General features: G+C 34.7%; 2 protein-coding genes and 1 long non-coding RNA gene across 5 annotated transcripts; 1 reads left to right on the top strand and 2 right to left on the bottom strand.

The window, feature by feature from the left end:
- The first annotated feature begins 224 nt into the window (after positions 1–224).
- LOC103491262 (beta-carotene isomerase D27, chloroplastic) lies at positions 225–4,772 on the top strand. Of its 2 annotated transcripts, XM_008451138.3 has the most exons (7): positions 225–662; positions 748–887; positions 1,828–1,920; positions 2,853–2,914; positions 3,177–3,283; positions 4,253–4,345; positions 4,545–4,772. In XM_008451138.3, the coding sequence occupies exons 1-7, from the start codon at positions 437–439 to the stop codon at positions 4,583–4,585; spliced, it is 762 nt and encodes a 253-aa protein (XP_008449360.2). In that variant the 5' UTR covers positions 225–436; the 3' UTR covers positions 4,586–4,772. The 2 variants fall into 2 exon arrangements, with proteins under 2 accessions (XP_008449360.2, XP_050941195.1); XM_051085238.1 differs by lacking the exon at positions 4,545–4,772 and having other exon boundaries at positions 4,253–4,538.
- Positions 1,702–12,130, bottom strand: LOC103491261 (uncharacterized). Of its 2 annotated transcripts, XR_007821168.1 has the most exons (6): positions 11,435–12,130; positions 11,141–11,297; positions 8,936–10,946; positions 3,827–4,405; positions 2,497–2,595; positions 1,702–1,913 (listed from the first exon to the last, which is right to left on the bottom strand). It is a non-coding gene; the product is annotated as an uncharacterized LOC103491261 (long non-coding RNA). The 2 variants fall into 2 exon arrangements; XR_538031.3 differs by lacking the exon at positions 1,702–1,913 and having other exon boundaries at positions 2,184–2,595; positions 11,435–12,129.
- Positions 12,131–18,208: 6,078 nt separating this feature from the next.
- On the bottom strand, positions 18,209–22,256 carry LOC103491263 (protein LONGIFOLIA 1). Its single transcript, XM_008451139.2, has 4 exons — positions 21,849–22,256; positions 20,296–21,756; positions 19,986–20,175; positions 18,209–18,992 (listed from the first exon to the last, which is right to left on the bottom strand). The coding sequence occupies exons 1-4, from the start codon at positions 21,993–21,995 to the stop codon at positions 18,382–18,384; spliced, it is 2,409 nt and encodes an 802-aa protein (XP_008449361.2). The 5' UTR covers positions 21,996–22,256; the 3' UTR covers positions 18,209–18,381.
- Positions 22,257–23,328: the final 1,072 nt, after the last annotated feature.

Genomic DNA, 23,328 nt, shown 5'->3' with positions numbered 1-23,328 from the left:
ATATTTAAATATATATATTTAAAAAAACTTATACTAATTTGGGATATTGTTAAAGAGAAAGAAAAGAAACAAAAGAGATTGTAATCTACGAAACTAACTTTTTTTAAAAGAATATAAATAAAGGTATAAAAAAAATTGGAAGATTTAAACCACACACTTTTTAATCTAACATGCTATGCTTTGGAAGATATAAAAGAATGAAAACATTGGAAATGACTTATTCCCAAGTCCCATCTTTGAAACTTCATGTTATATTCCATCTTCATTTCCATCTGTATTACCTTAATTTGAGATTTCTACAGAGAGATCCATTTGTATTACCATAATTTAAAATACTTACTTTTCTAAAGAGTACCTCTACCTTTAAATACAGCCCAAAGTTTGTTGTAATCCTGAAGTTCTCCTTCCTCTCTCTCTTCTCTCTCAAAACAAAGAAATGGATTTAAGAGTTATTCAAGATACGACAGTCATTTTGCCAACAATGATGAACAACAACAAAATGAAGTTGAGAAGAAAAAACATTCTTTGTGTTGGGGTGCTCACAAGATCAGCAGAGGGTGAAGTAATAGAAGAAACAAGAAAAACCAAAACTGTTTATACAGATAATTGGTTTGATAAAATTGCCATAGACCATTTGTCTCAGGCAGTACAAGCAACATCAGGTTTTTTTCTTCTTTTCTCTACTTTGTTGTAAGATTTGGGAAAGATGGGGAAAACGAAGATTGATATTAGAATCATGATATGCAGGTTGGAGAAGCAAAAAGAGTGGATATGAAAGCTTGTTGGAAGTGACAACAATGGCATCGAGAAATTTCAACCACATCAAACAAAAAGAAGTTGTCATTCAAGCCCTTGGAAGGGCATTTCCAAAGCCAATCCTCTCTTTGGTAAACTTCATCCATTGTCATTTAACACTCCATTATGTTTCATTCATTACCATTTAATAACATTTACTATTCTTTTAGCTTTCTACCCTTCCCTCTCTTTCATGATCTATGTATCATATACGAATACCATGCATACATGTAAAATACCTATCACCAAACATACCATTAAATATGCAAAGTGTACTTACCTCAATTAACATGAATATATGCTGACGACCAAGAGATTAGTAATTTGAATTCTCATCTCCATTGCACTAAAACAAAAACATATCACAAAAGATTATGAATAGTCATTTCAAACTTACATTAACTTTTACTTTAACCTTTACTTTAACGTGACACAAATAATATCATTATTTTCAACAATTGATGTCATTTAAGAATCACATTTTTTGAAGTGGTCTTAAGTTTTTATGTATGTTTAATGTAGTGATTGTAATCTCCGACTTCACTTCATGCAGCTAAACTAACTCTATTACCTTAAATTATTTATTTACCTATTGTATTTGTCAATTATTAAATAATTCATTTAAGGTAAGTAATGCATGATCATTTCATCCTTGATGAATTTTGTTTGGGCCAAAATTTTGTCTTCCTAGTTTGGTCTCTCTTCTCCCGTCAACACTTGGGAGAATATAGCTAAGATCATTGCCTAGGTTAGAGCCTACTGAAAAACTATACCCTTCTCTAATTTTTCTTTCAAGTAATCATTGGGTTTAATAATTATTTCATTGTCCCGTCATTATATGGAAACAGTATCATCAAATGGTCACATTTTTTATGTTAGTTTTATTATAAATAATTATTGATTAAATAAGTATTAAAATGTTGCTTTTACTATTATTAATTCATCTCCATATATTCCATTTTACTATTATACCCTCACTCCTCCCAAGTCCCAACTATATGCCCTTGACACATAGTGGTGAACGAAGTGCAGATAAAAGCATTGCTACCGCAATCCAAATTCGCAAGGGAATATTTTGCTGCATTCACCACTGTCTTCTTTGCTTGGTTAGTTGGACCCTGCGAGGTAAGATGTTGTAAGTTTACCTAAAGGCCTCTTTATTTCCTCAGTGTATGTTCATATAAATCCAAGGACCTAATTGGACATTCACTTGCATGCATACACAAATACACACAAGAGAGGCTAATCTGAGCATAGCCAGACTATTAAGGCATATATGCTGACTAGTAGGTTAAAGGTTTCAATTCCCTATTTCACTGAGGCAAAGCATTAATATTTTCTTTCCTTCTATTAGAAAGTAGAGACTAACTTGTGATAGCATAGCTCAATTGTTAAGACAAGTATCATCAATCAATAGATTAAAAATTTAAATCCTATTATTACGACAAGTATCGTCAATCAAGAGAATAAATGTTTAAATCCTCTACCCACGTGTTGAATTCATCCGGTCCTCTATCTTCTGTATTGGAAAACTAAATAAGTGCTTGACACCACCATTTAAGACCGATGTCAAAGAATTTGCTGAGAATAGATAGTATTTAAACGGAGGATATTAAACAACCAAGATCAGAATTAGAAGAGATTCACAAGGTTGAAAAGACTGACATGAGGAGGCATACTGGTGGACATCAAGAACTTCACCTTTAGCACTATATTGAATATTATAATACGATTTTCAATGGCCAAGTTGATAAATCGGCAGTGTTTGAGGCACTAGTCCCTTCTAGACTTGTCCTGTCCCTACAAATCAAAGAAAGGTTATTGTGACGTAAGATATATGAACCAATTCTTTGGGAAAACTATGTTCTCTTCATGCTTAATCACTTTGACCCTTCCCCTTTCTAGACATTCCTTAAATTTAGATTAAAACAGCTGATCTGCCTAGATTGTAATGGAGGGAGGGATTGAAAAAGCACACACATGGAAGGAACAAGTATTTCTTTTTTTTCGATCATCTCATTCGTAAGACTGACAATGGTAACAAATGATTCTTACAGGTGAAGGAATCAGAATTCAAAGGGAAAAGAGAAAAGAATGTGGTTCAAATCCATAAGTGCAGGTAATTCCTTCTCGCATCAGAGTTTTATAATCAAGGCAATGCTATCTAAACGTTCATGGGGTCCCATTCTCACCTACCTGAGATACTTTCCACACCCAAAGAACCATTTGTCTATAATTACTACGCTTCTTCTAAACCCTTAGTACTGGATCACATTAAGTGATGTCCATCATTCACATCATTGAAAATTTGAAATTGTCCTAGTCAAAATTAACATTCAGCAAATCTATATTGCCCCTAAACATATCCCATTTATTTGCAGGTTCCTAGAGCAAACTAATTGTGCTGGAATGTGCATTAACCTATGCAAGTTTCCATGTCAGGATTTCATCAAAGATTCCTTAGGAATGCCTGTCACCATGGTCCCCAGTAAGTCTCCTCACTAACCTACCGATTCACCAACCAATTGCAGCAACCACATATTGTTTTCCCAAAAGAAAAACAAATTTCAACTTTTCAAAATAATAATGATATTAGTAAATTAAAAAAAGATCAAATTCACACACACAGCAGCACATGGCAATTCTAGACACTAATTCAGGTTTCCAAACGATAAATGAAGACCATAATTCTTATTTCTCACCACTCTACAATATTTGGTTGCCAAGACAAATCATAGAAAATTAAATTATAGCTAGCCACATGGCTTGAGCACATTCCTTCAACACATTTTATATTAATTAGATTGGCTCTTCATTGATCATTAAGCCAACCTATGGTGGTTACCTCAAGGCAATTATAATATAAAAACTTCATATTCACATATAGAGGAATTTTAGAAGTAAATTATTTCAGATGAATCTGTGTAGTCTAGTTGTGCGGACACTAAATAAAGTAAATCAGCTATAGTATAATGACCAATGACTGGTAGATCCATGAGCAAAAGTGAAATTACTATTAAAGCAACATTACCAGCACCAAATGGTGGAACGGATCATGTTTGTCAATGTGAATGGAGGGTCCCATGTACGAACCATTTTGGGTACAAAAGAACTGCAGGTAGGCCCCAACCAAGCTAAGTGGGATTCCAAACCTGCAGCTTAATTTTGCTACATGGTTATAATCCAAGAATTAAAAGCTGAATTTCCATCGTTAATCGATCATCAAGCAGAATTTCACACTGAGCCAATCATCGATCTTGTCCATGAATACATTAATCATCACAAGTGTAAAAAATGCAACCAAGAAGAGGCATTAGTATTAGGATGTTGATTGTGCACCATGATGTAACGAGTAGCTGGGAGCCATTAGTATTCATGTCAAGGACCAAGAAATGAATCAATATGCAGGGGGGAAGAAGCTTTAACGTGATTCCAATAACTGTCTTTTTCTTTGCAGATTTTGATGACATGAGCTGTGAGATGATATTTGGAAAGGAACCACCAGCTTCAATCGATGATCCAGCGCTTAAGCAACCATGTTACAAACTATGTATTTACCTTAACACAAGTCTTCTTCTTTCTTTTTTTATTATACCTTTTACTTCATTACCTGTAAGTGGAGAAGTCAAATATATTAAAAAAACTCACAGGGCTGGGTAGCAGGAATACAGCAGGCCTAAACGATATTTTTAGGGGGATGGTAATATGAGTTAAAAATGATTCTAATCTTCTTTGTTTACCTTTTGCAGGCAAAACGAAAGAGAAACATACAACAAACTGCTTCATTTAAAGCAAAGGGATGCTGAAAGATTTTTTTTTGGATAATATCCATTTGAGCTCCCAATTGTCTTTTGTTTCCAATATTTTCTGAATTACAGGAGAACCTCTTTTCATCTTCATCTTCCAAGATGAACAGATAGTTTTACTGTTTAGGCATCAGAGAAAAAATAACTTTGCAGAATCTGGCTTTCTAGTCACTATATTGTTTCAAAGATGAAATCTACAATACTGTCAGATAACATGAATACAAATAAAAGCATGTATATAAGGAAAAGGGGTTAATATTCAGGAACTACGATCGATCATCCTCACGTGAAATGCTAAAATGGATAATATATTTCATAGTGTTTTATTAGAAAGAAAACTATCAAGATGGAACCACCATGCTAATCAGTATATTTATAGACCGGTGACCTATATACCTATATATTATAGAAATAAAAAATTTCATTAAGAAAAAATGAAAGAATATAAGGGAAAAAAAAAAAAAAAAAAACAAGTCCTTCAAAACAATCGGAATAAAAGAAGGGGGTCCAACTTAGTAAAATGTTACTGGTGGAATAGTTACAAAAATTCTTTGAAATGGAAGCCCAAATGGAAGCCCAAAGAGAAACGTGAAATCTAATCAAAGACCAAACCTCACTATGATCTCTTTCCCTACCACGAAACACCGCACACCCCTGCAAGCCATAAAAGAACTCCTTCCTCTTTGAAGGGCAGATGGAAGAAGAACTTCTCGATCGTCGCACAAATGCTCCCATGGCTAGCATAGATAACACATAACTCCTGTCGAAAAAAGCTCCAACACCTTGTGCATTCTGGTAATCTAAAAAAAAATGATAAAGTGCTTCCTCCACCTTCCAAAGCATGCAACAAAAAGGCCCAGGGAACCTTAATCTTCCAAACCACATCAAAACAAGCCTTAATCTCCTCCTAACAAGCCTATCAACAATGTTAACCTGACCAAGCAAAACTTGCCAGATAAAAAACCTGACTTTCCTAGGAACCTTAATCTTCCAAACCACATAAAAACAGACTCCCTAGGAGAGGAGGGATTCAACAACAAACTGAAAAAGGATTTACACATATATCTCTGACTCAAATTGGGACTCTAAACATGAACATCCCTCCTTTCTTCCCTAAAATTGCTTCCCTTAATCAAAGAAAGAAGGACATGGGAATCTCGAACCCAACCAAAAGATCCAATATCATAGAGTTTCTGAAGAGAGTAAATGATAAAGATGCAAAAATACAGAACAAAGGAAAGACAACTGCACCCACTGATCCTCTAAAAAATACGTATCCTTATCATCCCCCAAAACAGAACGAGTAAACTAGGAAAAGGTCAAAAGCTCGAAAGAGATATCCTTCCAAGGATTACGATGTGTGCCTTTAACCCCTTTTGTCGTCCATTCAAAAGGATAGATCTCATGCTTACACACAATAATCCTATGCCATAAAGAATTGGACTCAAGGGAAAAGTGCCAAAGCCAGTTGGCCAACAAAGCTCTGTTGTGGATTCTTAGATTATCGATCTTTAAACCCCCACTACTTATTGACCAAGTGAGATCCATAACCTTCCTTCACCCCTTCCAACAAAAGAATTCCAATATACTTTTTAACGCTCTTACACACCGAGTTAAGGGCCCTGAAGAGAGATAAATAATACACATGGATTCCACTCAGCACCAACCTAATTAGGGTTAATCTGCGAGCTTTTGAGAAGAACCCTTTCTTCCACACCACCAATCTCTTACGAATTTTCTCAAAAACATGACCCCAAAAAGTCAAAGCTCTAGGTTTCGACCCAAAGGAAGCCTAAGATACGATGAAGGGAAAGAGCCAACCTCATAATCAAACACCTCTGCCCACCTCTACAACTTAACTTGATCAATGTTAATTCCAAAAAATAGTACAATTGTTCCTATTGATTTTTAGCCCAGACATATCTTCAAAGAAAGCGAACCATATGGTTAAGGATAAGGAAGACTCCTCTTTTCCATAACATAATAGCATTGTATCATTCACGAATTGACAATTCGATAATGAGACTTCATTCCTTCCAATCCTAAAAGGATCAAATAATGTTTCCTTTCACCACCTTATAAATGATCCGACTTAAGACATCCACAAGTAAGAATAGGTAAGGAGACAGAGGATCCCCGGGACTTAAATCTTTGGTAGCTTGAATCAACCGTTTAACGGTTCCATTGCTGAGGATAGAATACTTCACATTCCTCACACACCCCCACATCCACATCCTCCATTTATAACCAAAACCTCAGTAGCTTCATTTAACATAAGAGCTTGATCCAGGATCTCCCTCTGCCACAAAGGTACCCTGGGCCTAGAAAATGGTAGACAATATCACTTTCCTTAACCGATTAGCAAGAACCTTAGCCAAAATCTTGTAGAAACAAGTAATGAGACTAATAGACCGAAATTCCTTAATCCTATTAGCATTACCCTTTTTGGGAATCAAGTAAATGAAAGTTTCCACGAACAAGCTATTCAAGATTCCTCTTTCAACAGATTCCTTAAACACACCCTCCAAATCTCCTTTGATAAGATTCCAAATGTCTTGAAAGAAATCCATAGAGAAGCCATCAGCGCTTGGAGTTTTGTTCCTATCGCAGTTGAAAACAGCCTTTTCAATCTCATCCCAGGTAAACAGAACCACTAAATTCCCCATCCTCCCTACTCGAGATAGGGCTCCAATCTATACCCTCCACAAACTGCTCGACTCTGACTTCCAGGCTATAAAGATTGGTAACCTATAATTATTCTCTTTACTATTTTGCTGTTATTCAGATCTACCTGTTATAAAAATAATGACAGCAGAAGACTCTAAACCATGGGTATTATCGTTCTAGTTTTCACAAAAGGATGCTCTCTGTTGACTCTATAAACATCATCACAAGAACTATCAGTTATTCAGCTTCCATTAGGAAACTCAATCTTCAGTATTTGTGAGTACCTATCCTGATAAAACAAAACAGAATTCATCATGTACATAATTCATTTTTGAAAACCTCAGTTAACTGGCGGTAACAAAAAATATTTTATGATAGCCTACCTCTACTGCAATATAAGTTGATATATTAATTTTAAGAGAGGTTGTTCACGTGAAACAATTATAATGGTTGTTTGTAACAACCTCAATGAATTTGAAGCGACGGAAAGATGCAAACATGGATATGATTAGGCTAATTTGATCCACCAATTACAAGGACAAAATTAATGATTAATTCCAATTGCAAATACACATGATCATTCAGATATTCAAAGAAATTAGTACTTTTAATGATTATTCATTTTGTTCTCTTTGACAAGGCTTAAAACTGGTATTATACGTATCATTTTCCTATGTAGAAAATGGTAAATTTCTTTATTAAAGGTAAGCATTTTGACTGAGGATTTGTTTGTGGGGTTTTAAGTCAGCAAATGTGGACCAAGATTGTTTCCCACTTCATTTTGTTTCCAAGTAACCAGGCTCAGACTCTTGTGATGTCTTGTCTCATTATGAGGGCGACTGAGTACCCAAACCCACTGTGAACCTATATAAAATTCAGCAACAAGGTTCTTTTGTAAGAAGGTTAAATTTGCAACCAATAAGTGGAGGAGGAATATATCCGGGCAGCATGGGACATTAAGATAAAACCACCATGCTAATCAGTACAAGAGATCAGGCTATTTGGAAAACTTGAACAAAGGTATCCTAATTCCTAAGAATGCGCCTTTACGTCAGACTTAAAACTTCTTTGAACAACACAAAAACAGCACTTCCCCGTATGAAGCATATTCAGACATGCAGTCGTGATTTCAATGTAGGGAAAAAACAAGTTTGCAATCCTCTAAAAAAAAAAAAGAAAAAAGCTTGCAATGACGTTTCATTGAAAAGGAAGGAAGTTATTTGAAACTGCAATTCCCCCCGCCCCCTCCAATTATCTTCATCGCACCTCTGTTTCTTTCATTGTCATTAATTAATCCGTCTTCTATCCTCCAATTTCTCCCTCAATATTGTAATCACAAAATGCATGAGGGCTAAGAAGGGGCAAAAAAAGAAAGGAAAAGAAATAGAAGCCATGAGTTTCCTATGAAAAGGCACTTGGGGACCTTTTCACTTCTAATCGACGGGTCGACAATCTTACTTCAGTAAATTTTCCAGTCTCTCCTTTCTACCCTAAATTGTCCTATCTTTAACTTTTTTCATGTCATTAACTGCGACATATAAAATTGAATTTGAACAGGTGTGCATAAAAGTATCGCGTTTATGGGTAAAGAAATCTTGAAGATATCTAGAACATACACCACAAACCAGAGATGAAAAGATATAAAACCGAGATAGAGAGCAGTTTACAAAGTAATATCTTGTAACTGTAGAGGCTGGAGATAGATTCCTAGCAGTGGTAGCAGTAGCTTGTTTTCTTTTTTTGGGAAGAAAAACGAATCTCATTGATGAATGAAATAATAGGACTAGGAGCAAAGCAATAGCTCCAAAAGCCTATTGGTGGATTACATGAAAACTTTCCAAATGGAATGCAAATAAGAAAGACTAAAATCCGGGAAAGACTGATGCCGTTTACACCACACCTTTAAGAAGCATGAAAAAGAATCACAATTACTTTACCGTAGTAGTAGCCTTTACCAGGTTCTTATTAGAAGCCCAAAACTTCGGGCTGCGTCTCCTCAAGGTTGTTGTAGGCCCTGAGGTTAAAAAATGGGATTTCGGCTACCCAATCTCAGGCAGAGAAGCCCAAATAAATCAGTTTTATTAACTCAAATGCCCATTGAATGGCCACTTTCTCTATCTTTTTACATCAGCGAGGTCTCAAAGCTCCTACTACTAGATTTCAGGGACCTTGAATGTTAACAAGTCGATTTATCAACAGATAAACAACTTGGAGAATCCAACTCCACCAGCCCGTCTTCCCATGTCAAACGGGTTACTTTATTTAAAAGCTAAATTCGGCTTAAATGTTGCTAAAACACAAAACAAGAGTCCATAATTAGGAGTGAGCAAGCAAATTTCACTTAGAAAGTAGTTATTATAATGTAGTTTTACTTTTTTTTTCTTTCATTTCAACAATATGCAAGGGTGAAGGTGGAGATTTAAACTTTCGACCTCTTCATCGATGATACAAAGTTTTTCCTGATTGAACGGTGCTCAAATTGGCAATATTAAATTATAATATTGCCAATTAAATTATAATATTTATTTTCTTCCGACTTCAAAATACATTTAGTCATACAAAATAAAAAGTCTATGCTTGATGGTATTTGCATATAAGATATAAACCCTCCCACTAAAATTAATCATATCAAATTAGTCTGGAGAATCCAACTCCACAAGACCATAGTTCATGTTAAGCTCTTCCTGTTAATTTCACCTTGAAGCTGCTGTGCGTTGTCCCTAGTCTCTCACGAGAATAAAATTATTATAGGAGAAATTATTGTCATGTCAATCAAAAGACTATCAGTAAAAATAAGTAAGTAATTAAATAACAAACAAACAAACTTTTATGATGAAATTTTCAGACGGTTTTTTCCGCCATAATTGGTTGCGATAGAGAGAACTTGCTGGCCCATTTATGTCAGAGGGGACTGAGATGTTTCATGTTATTATCAATAAATGGTTGAACTGTTCCCGGCTCCTCTACCAAATTGGTCGATGCCTGTTATGAGCATGGCTTAACTTTTTGTTTTAACTGTTTATAGAGGCCTATTATTATAACCATAACAATATATTTCCCTAGGCATCCCAGATAATAAGTTTTATGTTTAGAGCTTTTAGATTGTTCTCATGAGATATGACATTAATAATTTGGGGGGTAAGTAATATAAACGGAGAGAAAAAGGACTTAGACTAGAAGGCTTTTAATGGACGCATCTGTTCTTAGTTGGAGGAGGGAGCATCATCGGTGGCTCCATCTAAATCTTCTCGGAAGTTTCTTCTGACAGTTATAGAAGCTGTCACTATTGGACTTTTCCATAATAACACCCAAAAAGGCAAGGGAAGGGAGGAGGTGAGTTATGACCAATTTAATACTGTATAAGTTATGAATAAAGGATCGAAGGTGTGATGGTGGGTAACTGTATTTGTAACACCAAACTAATCTAATTTAATGTCTTCCATTGAAAAAAGAACGGACTCATAATTTTGGACTGAACCAACCAAATGTTATTTGTGGTGTGTTCAGAAATCAACCCAACACTTGTTTTTATTAATCCAAATATCCAATGAAATTCACTTGGTTGAGACAATTCATCAAACAGCTGGTGCACAAGACTTATTGGCCTCGATCTTAGCAAAAAACAAAGCTCTATACGGCGTTTGTTGGCTGTCACGTTCGTCTCCTTTTCACCTAAACCTACAGGCAGATCTCATTTACTGACAACAAAGCATTCATATTGACTAACATTGACAAAATTATCTTATGGAAAGAAAAAAGCTCCATGAAAAATGGGACAATGATTGAGTACGATGCAGAGATAAATAAGCAATAGCCACAAATATGAGTAAGGAACAGCATTGGGCACATAATTAAGATTACAAAAAGCGTACCTCCCGCCCAGTTTTTTTTCCCTCGCTGAAGAAGCTCTGTTTAATGATGTAACAATTTCACGCTCGACGAGAGAGTGGATTGCAGAAGCAACATGTGCAACTGCCAGTGGCGTTAATTCGCATTATTCAATGCATTTCCAGATAAGCTTGCTCCCTTCTGCATCGACAAGGACCCCATATTTTCAATTGCTTCTCTGAGATTCTTTGCTTTTCGCTTCTTTTGCTTATAAATACTTTAACTCATAGAGGGAGACAAACAAGTAATGGATTTCATAACAGGAAGCAAAAACTTACCGTTGTTAGGTGAGCTTATTCCATCAGTACTCTGAAAATTTAGGGCATAAGGGTCCTATTTCATTTTCATAGACTAAAAATGGGCCATGATCCGATCTTCAGCCATACCCATGAGCTAAAACTTTTGAATCGGATTCATCTGGACCGTGTGAATGATGAAAAATTGATGGAGCAAACATGGATTTGTATGAATTTGTTTGAAACTCACAACAAAAAGGATGATGAACTCTGTGGCGATTGGTTTTAGAACCCTACAAGTTTTAAAGGGTTCTTTTTCAAATCTTCCCGCGCTTGTTCAATAATGGCGATTGGATAATCAATCAGAAAAATGTTTAGGCATTCACCATTGTTGGAGGAGATCTGCCTTCTCTTCTGTTGTGTGATTATTGGTCACAAAATACCATAAAATGATTATAAATGACAAAAGGTTGAAAGTATGTTAAAAAATATAGACAACATCAAGAATGCTATATTGGTGTGCGGTGCTGTACATTATCATGCACACTTCCAAATCTATTTGGAAGAAACACAACATGTTCTTGTGGTCTAAATAGTGGAAATAGTAAGAATTTCAAGCAATCTATATTGACAAAAATATGCAAAATTCCAAAAGAGGGGTTTTGTTTTTTCGATATGGAATTCATTTGTCACGAAACAATATTCTAAGCCACCTAGGATATGGGATGTATTCCCTAAGCATCTATGGTAGGAAGCCTGATGTTTGATATATTATGTCAAAACCTAACGTATGCTATGTTGTAAAATAATCAATAGGTATCAGTCCATGATTCAAGATATGAATATTGGATTGTCGTTAAGAAGATTCTTAAATATCTTCAAAGAACGAGATACTATATGCTCGTATATAGTCTTAATAACAAGCATAAAGTCCCAATGAAGCTTTATCAATTAGTATCGTCCAAAAAATCAATTATTGACCATATTTTATAACCCTCTCTGGTTTAGACGTGTAATTACTTTAGTCAAGATAATCATTTAGAAAAATAATCTTGAAATCCATTTGTCATACCTCACAACCATAAAATGGAGCAATTGGTAAAAGTATTCTAATAGACTTTAACATGACAATAGGAAAAAATGTTTCTTCATAGTTTATGCTCTCTCTTTAGGTAAAACCCTTTACCACAAGCTGATCCACTTGCAACCAATAGATTTTACCCCATCTTAATTAATCTACAAGTTATCAGACTAAATTGAAGTACATCGACTTCATTTCATTTCAAGGTCCATGCTTTTGTTCACTATTCTCTATCATTATCATTTATTATTTGTTTATAGATTAATAGATCCTCAACACCATCGTCAGGCATGACGTATTTTATTTCTATTAAACCCAAATAATGGTCAAGTTGCTGACTAATCGAAGCAGAACTTAAGGAGGTAAACCTAACTTCGGTTGCTCAAATAAAGATTATAATTTACCAAACTAGACAGCTACTACTAATAAAACGTAGCAATAGCAGTAAGTTTGGGGTCAAATCACAAGGATGCACAAAAGATATGTACAATTAAGCTCAAATATAGTTAAAATGATAAATGAGGGGGAGGGGGGAATGGAAGGAAAGATATATGAAAACATGAAAATAAAGTGGAAGAATGTAAATAAGAATTGCATCTAATTCTTCTAGTGTAATGCACTAGAGGAATTCATCTCATGATGGTCGTAGAAGTGTTTCAATTGATTATTGCTTTTTGCCTAGCCCAATTGATTAAAACCCAAACCAATAGTCTTAATCATCTAATTAGGCTAAATATGCTACATCAACCTATACCTAACATGTTTGTTTTACCACATTAAGATAGAGAAATTACATTTGGATGAATGTTCAATTTTCAACATCTAATTAAGCATTTGGTTTGGTTTCTCCTTAGGTTGATAGAAACAATACTCAATGTGTTGACTATAACAAATAAGTCTAACTAACCTATTGTTTCTTAAAAATTGATTATTAATTTAATGTCACATATAAATAATCAATACTAAACTACCGAGTCATTAATCAAATGGTTTTTCAAACAACTCAATTAATGAAAATGCATATTAATTAAGAATAGAAATAAAACCCATAAGAAATCAAAAATCAATATTCACAATTCTACTATCAATATCGTTCCAATCCATTATCTAGAATCCTAAGCTTATTTCTCCATAACTATGGAAGAAATGATCTTGGAATTGTTCCTAATTACATACATGAAATAGGTGAGAAGTAAAGAAATTTACAAATGGAAGGAAGAAGATGGAGAAAATGAAGGAGATGCATGGAAAGATCCTCACGAACAGTTCAAGCTCATCTCATCAATGCTCCCTTAAACCCACCATAAGCGCCAAGACTTATAGCTAAGGGACTTCTAGCTTCCAATCTTCTGCTTCTGGGTCTCCACGATAAAATTGGCTCAAAATCTGAACTTCTCAACACTTTGTCGAAGTAGAACGATGCGTATTAGGAGCGACACAATAACACAAGGGAGCACCACAACAATTTACCTCAAATAAAGCTACTAGAAAATGCATCCAGGTGCCAGATGAGCATCTGCCTCCATATGCTTGAGGCCAGCTTCGTGCTATCTCAATTGCTTGCTAACTCCTTCATTTTAACACTAAAAGCATCCTAAGTTGCACAGAAGTATCATTTGATCATTGACCTATCAATGCACCAAGATAAATTATTAAATCTTAGAATTAGCATGATTTAGGTGGAGAAAGATAACTCTTTTGAAAAGTTACCAATAACCTTCCCACTACGTCGAGGCACTATCAATTCTTGATAATGATGTGATTGATCAGAGGTACTAGCTCTATCAACCTATGTTGATTTATCTGTAGCATCTTTGGAAATCTCATTTAATACAAGCTTATTACAAGGTTTATGGTTTTTTATTTGGTTTTTCTCTAGGAATGTAGCATTTGTCATACAGACACTCTATCCTCATAAGGAAAGTAGAATAAACTATTTTTTTTTTTTTTGTAACCTACAAACAGACATAATTTAGAACGATGTTCAAATTTCTTAGGATTTTGCACCAACTGACTTAAATTGTCTTTACTTCTCTAACAAAGGTCCCTTCTTCGTTCTGGAGTTATAAACATATATTTGATGGCGTCATACATAAGTGATGAAGATGGTTGTCCAAACATTGCTTGCAGCGAATCCATAATCAGTTTTTCATTCACCATCATTTCATATTTTTTAGCATGTATATCATATATACTAGCCATGATATAGGCCTTAGTTTTATCATTAGCAAGATTCATATGACTCTCAACCATTTCAATTTGTCCATAGATTTGGAGGACACTCTTTTATTAAGCAAACCTTAAATCATCGATAATTAGCATTGTGTTTAAGTTTGACTTTTAAGTTGCATAATTATTGCTGTTTTATTTATTGAAAGACAATAAATACATTATCAAGCTAGGCATGTGGAAAATATAAACAAATACTATTAGAGAAATGCTACTACCTTCTACATCAAATCAAGTTTTAACAAAAACAATAGTGTACCCATCATTATTCTATTTGCCAAAAATATTTCAATAGTTGGCAGTCATTTATCCCTTCATTGAACGAAGACAATCTTGACTAAATGTTAATTCTATGATAGCTCTTATTTCTATAGCTTTAGTTATTGTTACTTTAGTGAATATATATATATATATATATAAAATGCTTTTGGAGTTAAGGTGGTAATTTTCATAATAATGACATAAAAATAAGGTCAAAATTCATTTGGGGTACTTAATTGACTTGTTATAGTATGAGTTATAATCATAGTTTCAAATTTCGTCTAAATTTTGAGACTTCAATAGGTCCAAATTTTTTTAAGACTTCAATATGTGTTATAAACATCCGATATGTGTTATAATGAACAAAAGGTCTTACTCTCTCATTGGCACGATACGATAGAGATTTTTGTTTGAGGTTGAACTTTAAACAAGTTGTTCATTACAGAAACATTGGTATTTAAAAATTTAAAAGTAACCTAGGGGTAATACGATAATTTGACTTAACTTGAGTTACAAACACTCCTAAGGGATTAACTTGTTGTCATTAGTCTGTATCCGTGGACACTGAAATATATCAACAGTGAGAAGATCATAACTGTGAAACTTTAGTGAAATGTACACACATCTAACGAATATTAATTTATGTGGTTAATGAGTTTAATCAATTATTTTCATATTGTTTGAGCTTTTGATCAATTGGTTGTTTAAGTCTCATTCCTAGCTCATAAAGGATATTGAGATTATTATGACTTAAATGAGATTTGAAATGTTCAAATTTAATTAGGTAAATAATATAATGTATAGTGTGGTACATTGTAATATAACATTGATCTTTTAATTAAACTTTATAATTAACCTAAGTTTAATTTTTGGATGTTTTTTCAAAATTAATTTAGAAGAAAATTAAATATTTGAAAGATTTGATTCATATTAAAACTATAAGTTAAAATTAATGTTTATTAGATGCACGTTAAAACTGCATAGTACAAGAGAAATACATTTGAATCGAACAAATTAAATATTGATATTTAGTTTAATAATGAATTAATTGGAGAATTATTTTATTGGTTAGTTTAAATTATATAATGAATAAAATAAAATAAAATGATAGGAATGAGAATGACATAGAGATTAGTTTAGGGTTTAAAATAAAATAAAATAAATGTATATTAGATCAATGATGGATGATCTTAATGTTGTATTAAATGGATCAATTAGAATAAGTCTCTATTAATTATTGATTAGAAAAGGTTAGACTTAGAGAAAGTTAATCTAGAAATAAGAATCCTAGATCTATGATTATTATCAATCCTAAGAACGTGTTTTATTTTGATTCTCATTTCCGTGTCACTTTAATATTGACTATTTTAGTATCAATTATAAATTATAATAATATATGATAAGGTGATAAATATTGCATCAAACAAGGATTTGAAATTGTAATACTGTAGCGTTTGATGATAGGTTATAACTATTATAATTATAATCAGAGTCATAATCCAATAATTTATTTAAGATTTACTGAAAGTATATATATATATACTAAAAAATGGATATTTGAAAAAAAAATGATGATTTTGAAACAAAATCCAAAATACAAACACATATGGTATTTCAACCTACAAATGTTTTCATTTCGTTTATGGTTTAAATGACAAGTTTAGTCCTTGGGATTGTTATGGTCTATCTAATTTCTGGAATTTTTTTAAAAGTCCGTGATGTCTTTGAATTTTTTATTTTATGTAATTTGAACTTTAAAAAGGTATTTATTAAATTGTTAGATTCTTAAAAAATTTTAATCTTGTATCGTATGATGTTAACTTATTCAACATATTTAAAAAAAATGTCTCGACTAAATATAAATTTTTTTTTCTATCTAATAGATTAATTAACGATTGGAGACATTTATAAATATAACAATTAAACCCACAAATGAATTTGCAAATAAGCAAAATTTTGAACTTTCAATTTTATGTGAATAATGTACTTTCAAATTTAAAAAGTATATAATAATTTTTTAAATTTTTTATTGTATCTACATTGAGTTTTTAAGCTTCATCTAGTAGATCTTTAAACTTTTAATTTTGTGTCTATCTTTGAATTTTCAATTTTGTATCGATAGATCTTTAAACCTTTAATTGTGTCTCTAATAGATCTATAAAATTTTCAATTTTTATAGATCTATTAGCATATCTAATACTTCATTTTTACTTATCAACTAAACATAAAACATTTTTCAATCTAACAGATTAGTTATTAATTAGGATCCAACTCTCGAAGTATACTATAAAGTTTGTAAACAGTAGATTTCTTTTGTTATAATTCGTTAAAAATGTTGTTATACATTTACTTATTGTCTCTATTAGATCCAAAATTCAAAATTAAATTTAGGGAGATATTAGAACTTAGCGATACCAAACCTTCAAACCACATATCTTTACGATGTATAATTTTGTTCTCTTAGACTTAAACCCTTGCAATCTTGTTTTTGGTTTCAAACAAAATGACCTCGTACCGATAAGATTAGTTATCCTCACTTATACATACAGGATTATCCTTTTAATTAATCAATATAGACTTTGGATGCACACTCAACAATCCTCTCCTTGAAAAAAGGACCACCAAGTCTCCCTTCACTGTACACTATCCATCCAACTTCAGAATCTTTAAATACACCACCATGGCTAAGTTCACTCTATTAAGGATCGTAATAACATCCTCAACTCGAATTCCATTCCAATAAGAGGTGGACATGATGAGCTACATAAGCTAGTTAAACTTCTAACTTCCTCTACGTTCACTTTCATTTCAAGTTCAATTTAAGTCTAAATTTTAAATATGAAGTGTTACATTTAAAACGATGCTATGGAGTGAATGAATCCAAACTGGAAGGATTTATAGATGAAAAATATGTGTTTTAAGTAGTCCGAATTATATTTAGTTCAAAATCTAAATGATTAAGGGCTCCAGATTAGAGACAGAAAGCACATGAATTCAACTTTTCTTTAAGGCTAAAAAACTCCAATCCCTGCTTTTCAGGTCACTTTCTACCTTTCCCCATGAGGAATTTTTAATTATCAAACACTTTTTTTTCCTCACATGAAATGCTCTAAAGCAACCACCCACCCACCCACCTCTCTTTCTTTCTTTCTTTTTTCTTTTTGTTGCCCCTCCCCACTTCACTATTTTATGACTAATGCATGTTTTATACATATCAAATTTTCATATTAAAAAAAAAAAGAAAAGAAAAAGAAAAAAGGGTTATTCTTAGATTTGCCTTTTCTTTTTTCCTCCCCCCATGAACAGATCATGATTAACATTAGCATTTTCCTAAAAATAATTAAATGAGAGAAGGGGAAAACCACCGGCGCTGATAACAAAAAAATGAATTAGCAACTTTGCCTTTGCCTTTAGTCTTTTAGAACACCAGCTTCCTTCTAGGCATCATGTTAATGGCATTATTGAGGTTGCATTTTCCAGTAATGGCAGCAAGATCTCGGATCGTTTCGCCAATCAAGTCTTTGAATATTAATCTCTCAATGTCTAAAACTGCTTGGGATGTTTCAACTGGCCAGTCCCTCCATCCGCTAGGAGCATCTCTTGTTAGATCCTTTTTCAAGACACTGCAGATGACCTCAAACAAGTCCCTTGATGTGTTGTTTTCTCGGTCCCTCATTCGCTGAAACTCGGACCAAATCTCCTGCACTGAAGTCGGCTCGGTCATGGATTCTGGCTGTGCGTTGGATTTCCATGGTGGTAATTGTCTGTTTCGGTCGAGAATCTCAGTTATCGTGTCGAAAATTAGCCTCCTTTGAAGCCTTGGAACCTTGGAGACGTCCTTCCCTTTCAAATACTGTTGTTCCTCTAACAATAGAAATATATCGGAGTCATCATCTTGCAAGCAACGTGAGGCTCGGAGAACATCCATAACATAGACAAAATCACCATCGTCAGATCCATCGGCCAAACCCGATTCCATCAATGAGATAGCTTGAAACCACCCTTCGTCTTCCACATCAACCACTTGGTCTGATAACACAAATGTAAAAAAGAACAAGCAACAACAATCAATCAACCAACCTAATGTAACATACAAATATAAACAAAAATCATTCTAGATAGACCCTAAAAAATAGTTTGATTAGTTTTGACCCTCTTAAGAAAAAATAGGAAAAAAATTCAAGTTCTCTCAATCTCATCAATCCATCCCAGTCAATAAATTTCCATTTCCAGAACTCCAAAAGGCTGTTCCAATTAATTACTTCACATCCCCTCTCAATCCAACTGGCAGTTTGCTGCTGATGGACATCATTCATAAATTTCCATAGCCCCATGCACTAGACAATTAAAGTCAGAGTACCATAAACCTAGGTACTTTAGTCACATGATCAGCAGCCATCATCAAGAAAAGGGTGCAAAATTCAAAGAATACTAACAAAGACCTATTGTAAATTGTACCCATCATCAACCAAAAAGGCCACAAAATCAAATGGCACTAACAAAGACCTAAGAACACCTTTTTTTCCCTTTTGATCTTTACAAAAAATCATTCGGAACAAGCTTTAAATCAAAATTTTGATTGGATGAAACTCCATGAGAATATGGAATTATGGTTGGTTCATTCATCCAACTACCAATCAAATCAATCCAGCTGAGCTGAGCTCAAAGCTTCAAGCTGGACAAACCCTACTAAATATGGGTCCTGCCTGAAAATCACTGATGTGGCATGGACATTTGCAAAATCATCTGACTACTTTTGGATTTGGCTTGGAATGAAGAGGGCCCATCAAAAACAGAACTGCCCCCACTACTGGCTAGGCCAAGCCACAGGCCAACAAATACTCAAATACTTTAACTAAATACGGTAAAGTAAGCGCCATCAAAGTCAAAAAAAAAAAAAAATCTAGCAAATGAAATTCGGAATACGAGAAGGAAACCCAAAATCAAACTAGGTTTTTTCTTTAAGAAAAGAAAGAACAAAAGGAAAAAAAAGATGAAGCATTGGGGTTTCTTTTTCCTTACCTTTGAAATCTATTTGCCGTTTTAGTACAGGTGATGGTGACGACTCCTCCTTGTAAAAAGACGAGTCAAGTACCGAGACAGGACTCGGTTGTAACTCAGTCGCTGTGATTTCTGCTATACTGTGAAGAAGCTTACCACACCTCTCTAATAGAGTACGGCCCTCTTTGTACTCTTCAATTTTGTTGGACCTCTGTCAAAGAAACCAAATGAGAATCAATTGATTCTTCGTAAATTTTGAAATTAATTTAATGGGTTTTTTAAGAAATTCATTGAAGTGACTGATCGACAATGGTGATCTGTGATTACGTACCTCTGTATCCGTTTGTGAAGAGTTGCTAATGCTACTTTCTGAGAATGTGGACGATTCATCTTCTGCTTGAGATATGTAAATCTTCCGTTCTTTTGGATGATGAACAGAACCCATTGGTTTCCTGTTTTTTGGGGATCGGTTTGACATTTGGGGATCTGATCCAAATTTTGATGAATTTATCTTCGAATTTCTTCTCTGATCTACAGGGTCGTTAATTCTTCTCTGTGTTTCCACGAACAATCCTCTTCTACTCGGACTTTTCACGTTATTCTCGCATCTAGTTGGAGAGCTAGAGAATCTATTTCTAGGTTGATTCCGTAAATTCCGATCGAACTCCAAACGATCGCGTCTCGTGGTTACGGACGGCATGGAGTCGCCGATAACATTAACATTCCGGCGACCGATTTGTCTTGCTCTGTAACTCGAAGGTGGAGAATCGTTACTGATTCTTCCTAAACGATTGACTGAAGTTGGTGATCTAGCAGGTCTCATCACCACAATCGGAGATTCAGCCTGTGAAGAAATACGGTCGTAAACAAGTTTCCTCTGGCTAGGAGATTTCATGGAATGAAGAAGACCCTTGAGTTGAAGTGCCTCGAGGATTTGTTTTAACGTTTCTAAATCTTTTGAAGGTTCATCAATTCCTCTCATCTTCAACCTCTTCTCTATCTCTCCATAGATTGATGCAGGTTGCTTTGGCTCTGGAAAAACGTCTCCGGAATCGAAGAAAATCTTGCGAGGTCCTAATCCTCTTTGCGACCTAATAGGCTCAACCTTCGTACTTCTTGCAGCAAAATCGTTTCTGTCCAGCATTTTGACATTTGAGCTGTGGTCCATGTTTGCTGCATTCTTTAATAGTACATTGCTTCCATTATTATCCTGCGAGCTCGAATGTTGAGATTGTTTAAGTCGGAAATTGTTACCGTCGATGAACCGACTATGATAGAAGTCTTTAGAAACTCTGGATTCGGAAGCCGATCTTCGAAGCTCGGCGTTTTTTATCAGTTCTGGTTCGGAGTTAGGTAATGGTTCCAGCCCCATTAATCTAGCAATAACACTCGGAGAGCGCCGTTGTTCATCACCTTCTTCCGTGGAGGTTTCACTACGGTTTGCAGAGAGAATAGACGCGTTTGTACGGATCTCCCTCGGATAAATGCTTCCTTTCCCGTCAACAATAGCTCTGCTATCCAACGAAAGCCGTGGAGCTTCTCTCGAGAATTTCCATAAAGACCGATTCCCTTCCTTGTATTCAAAAACTGGAAGAGGAAGCGTCTGTTTCGGCTTCGTTTGCACCGGCGTCGCTGGTTCCGGCGCTGGAGATCGAAGCTCCGTCACGGGAGCAAAATGCTTGACTCTGTCCGGAGAAGGCATCGTTCTAGTCTGCTGTAGTTTTTCCAATTCCACCGTTGCCTCCGGTAAGGAGACGGAATTCTCCGGCGGCGGTGGTGTTGAGTTCCCTACCTACAGTTTCAATTAAATCAGTGAACCACAATTTTCCAGTGATGGAAACCACACACAGAACACAAATAGTGAAAGGTACTAAATAAAATTACCGAGGGAGGGAGGCGTTTAGTGGAGTAGAGGCGTTTCCCGGCCAAAATCTGATGACGATCAAAGATATGAAGGAATCCAGCCATGCAACCCATCTGCTTCTCAATCTGCTTCTCGAGATTCTGGTCTTGCACCATTCCCGTCGTCATTTCTTAAGTCAGAAAAAAGAAGAAATCAAGTATAGAGAAGAAAAAGAAGAAGCAGTGCGTTCTATGTCTCAAAATCCGCCATTTTTCATCAGCCCTTCCTTCCCCTCAGCGTTGTTGATTTAGTTTTATCTACGTCTCTCCCGCTTCTCTTGTCTTCTCAAAGGCTTTAAAACGAAGAGGAGTGAGAATATTAAATTACTAATTTACCCTTGAAATATTAAGAAATACCAAATAAGTCCTGGAAAGTCCAAAATTGCTGATAAGCCACTCCCCCAATTGGGTTCTCTTCTCCAGTAGAAGAGGGATTATAATTAAAATAAATAAAAAAAAAAAAAAAAGGAATTTTATTTTCTTTTTATTTTAATATATATATATATATTTTAAGAAAGACAGATAACTGGACGAGCCGGTAAACCTCCGTGGGTGAAGCTCTCTACGTGTCAGAAATTCCACTTCCTAGAATTTCGCGAACGACGACCGGGTTTGACCGTTTATTCCCTCTCCACCCCCCACTAATTTCCCTCATTTATTTACTTAATTATAAATAAATAAATAAATAAATAAAAAAAGATCCGCGCCCGTTCATTGTCCCACTGCCCTGACCGGCCGGATCCACTCCCCGGTGAACCAAATATTCCCATTATTCACATTAATTTATCTTTTTCTTTTCTTTTCTTTTTTTTTTTTTATATATATATATATCACACTCATTATCTATCTATCTATGTTGTTAATTGTTATTTATTACCACGTAATTGAAAGTTTTAGAGAATGTTTTGGAAAATAATTTGAATTTTGGTTTATTTCTAACTCACTAAACTCTATGAATATCTCTTATCTTTTGTTTTTGAAATTTACATTTGTTGCAGGTGAAGTTTAGCCTACTTAAAAGAACTAATAGATGAGCTTAAACGAGCTTAGTGATAGCACAGTGGACTCATGAAGTATGCCTTAGCAAGCTTGAGCGAGAGTTTGGTCGGATCCATGAGGTGATCTTGAGAGAAAGCTCAAAAGGAGCTTAGGAAAGCTCGATGAACCCATAAGGTAGGCTCAAGAGAAGAGCCTAGGAAAGAGAGCACCCATAAGTGAGAGCTTGGATAGTTCCATGGGATTCACGAGGTACACTCAAGAGATGTAAGCTCATAGGAGCCAAAGAGAGTACTCAAAAGGAGAGCTTCAGGAACCCACGTAGGAAGACCTCTATTCTATTGAATATTAAACCATTCAGATTCTGTGTGGAAGAGTGTCATAAATGGAGTTGTTATAAGCATACATAAGTCTATATAATGGTAGTAACTACCCATTAATTATCAGCTCAGTTTTAGAAATATAA

Source organism: Cucumis melo, chromosome 5 (genome assembly GCF_025177605.1).
Source record: "Cucumis melo cultivar AY chromosome 5, USDA_Cmelo_AY_1.0, whole genome shotgun sequence".
NCBI lineage: Eukaryota > Viridiplantae > Streptophyta > Magnoliopsida > Cucurbitales > Cucurbitaceae > Cucumis > Cucumis melo.
Note: the sequence above shows the minus strand (reverse complement) of the source record. Positions and strands in the feature narration are given on the sequence as shown.

Excerpts from the sequence above, each read along its gene's own strand:
- LOC103491262 (XM_051085238.1), top strand. The coding sequence starts at position 437 with ATGGATTTAAGAGTTATTCAAGATACGACAGTCATTTTGCCAACAATG. Across the intron at positions 888-1,827 it reads CAAAGCCAATCCTCTCTTTG|ATAAAAGCATTGCTACCGCA; the intron begins GTAAACTTCATC and ends AACGAAGTGCAG. Across the intron at positions 1,921-2,852 it reads GGTTAGTTGGACCCTGCGAG|GTGAAGGAATCAGAATTCAA; the intron begins GTAAGATGTTGT and ends TGATTCTTACAG.
- LOC103491263 (XM_008451139.2), bottom strand. The coding sequence starts at position 21,995 with ATGACGACGGGAATGGTGCAAGACCAGAATCTCGAGAAGCAGATTGAG. Across the intron at positions 20,176-20,295 it reads CTTCACAAACGGATACAGAG|AGGTCCAACAAAATTGAAGA; the intron begins GTACGTAATCAC and ends TTTCTTTGACAG. Across the intron at positions 18,993-19,985 it reads ACGGCAAATAGATTTCAAAG|ACCAAGTGGTTGATGTGGAA; the intron begins GTAAGGAAAAAG and ends TTGTGTTATCAG.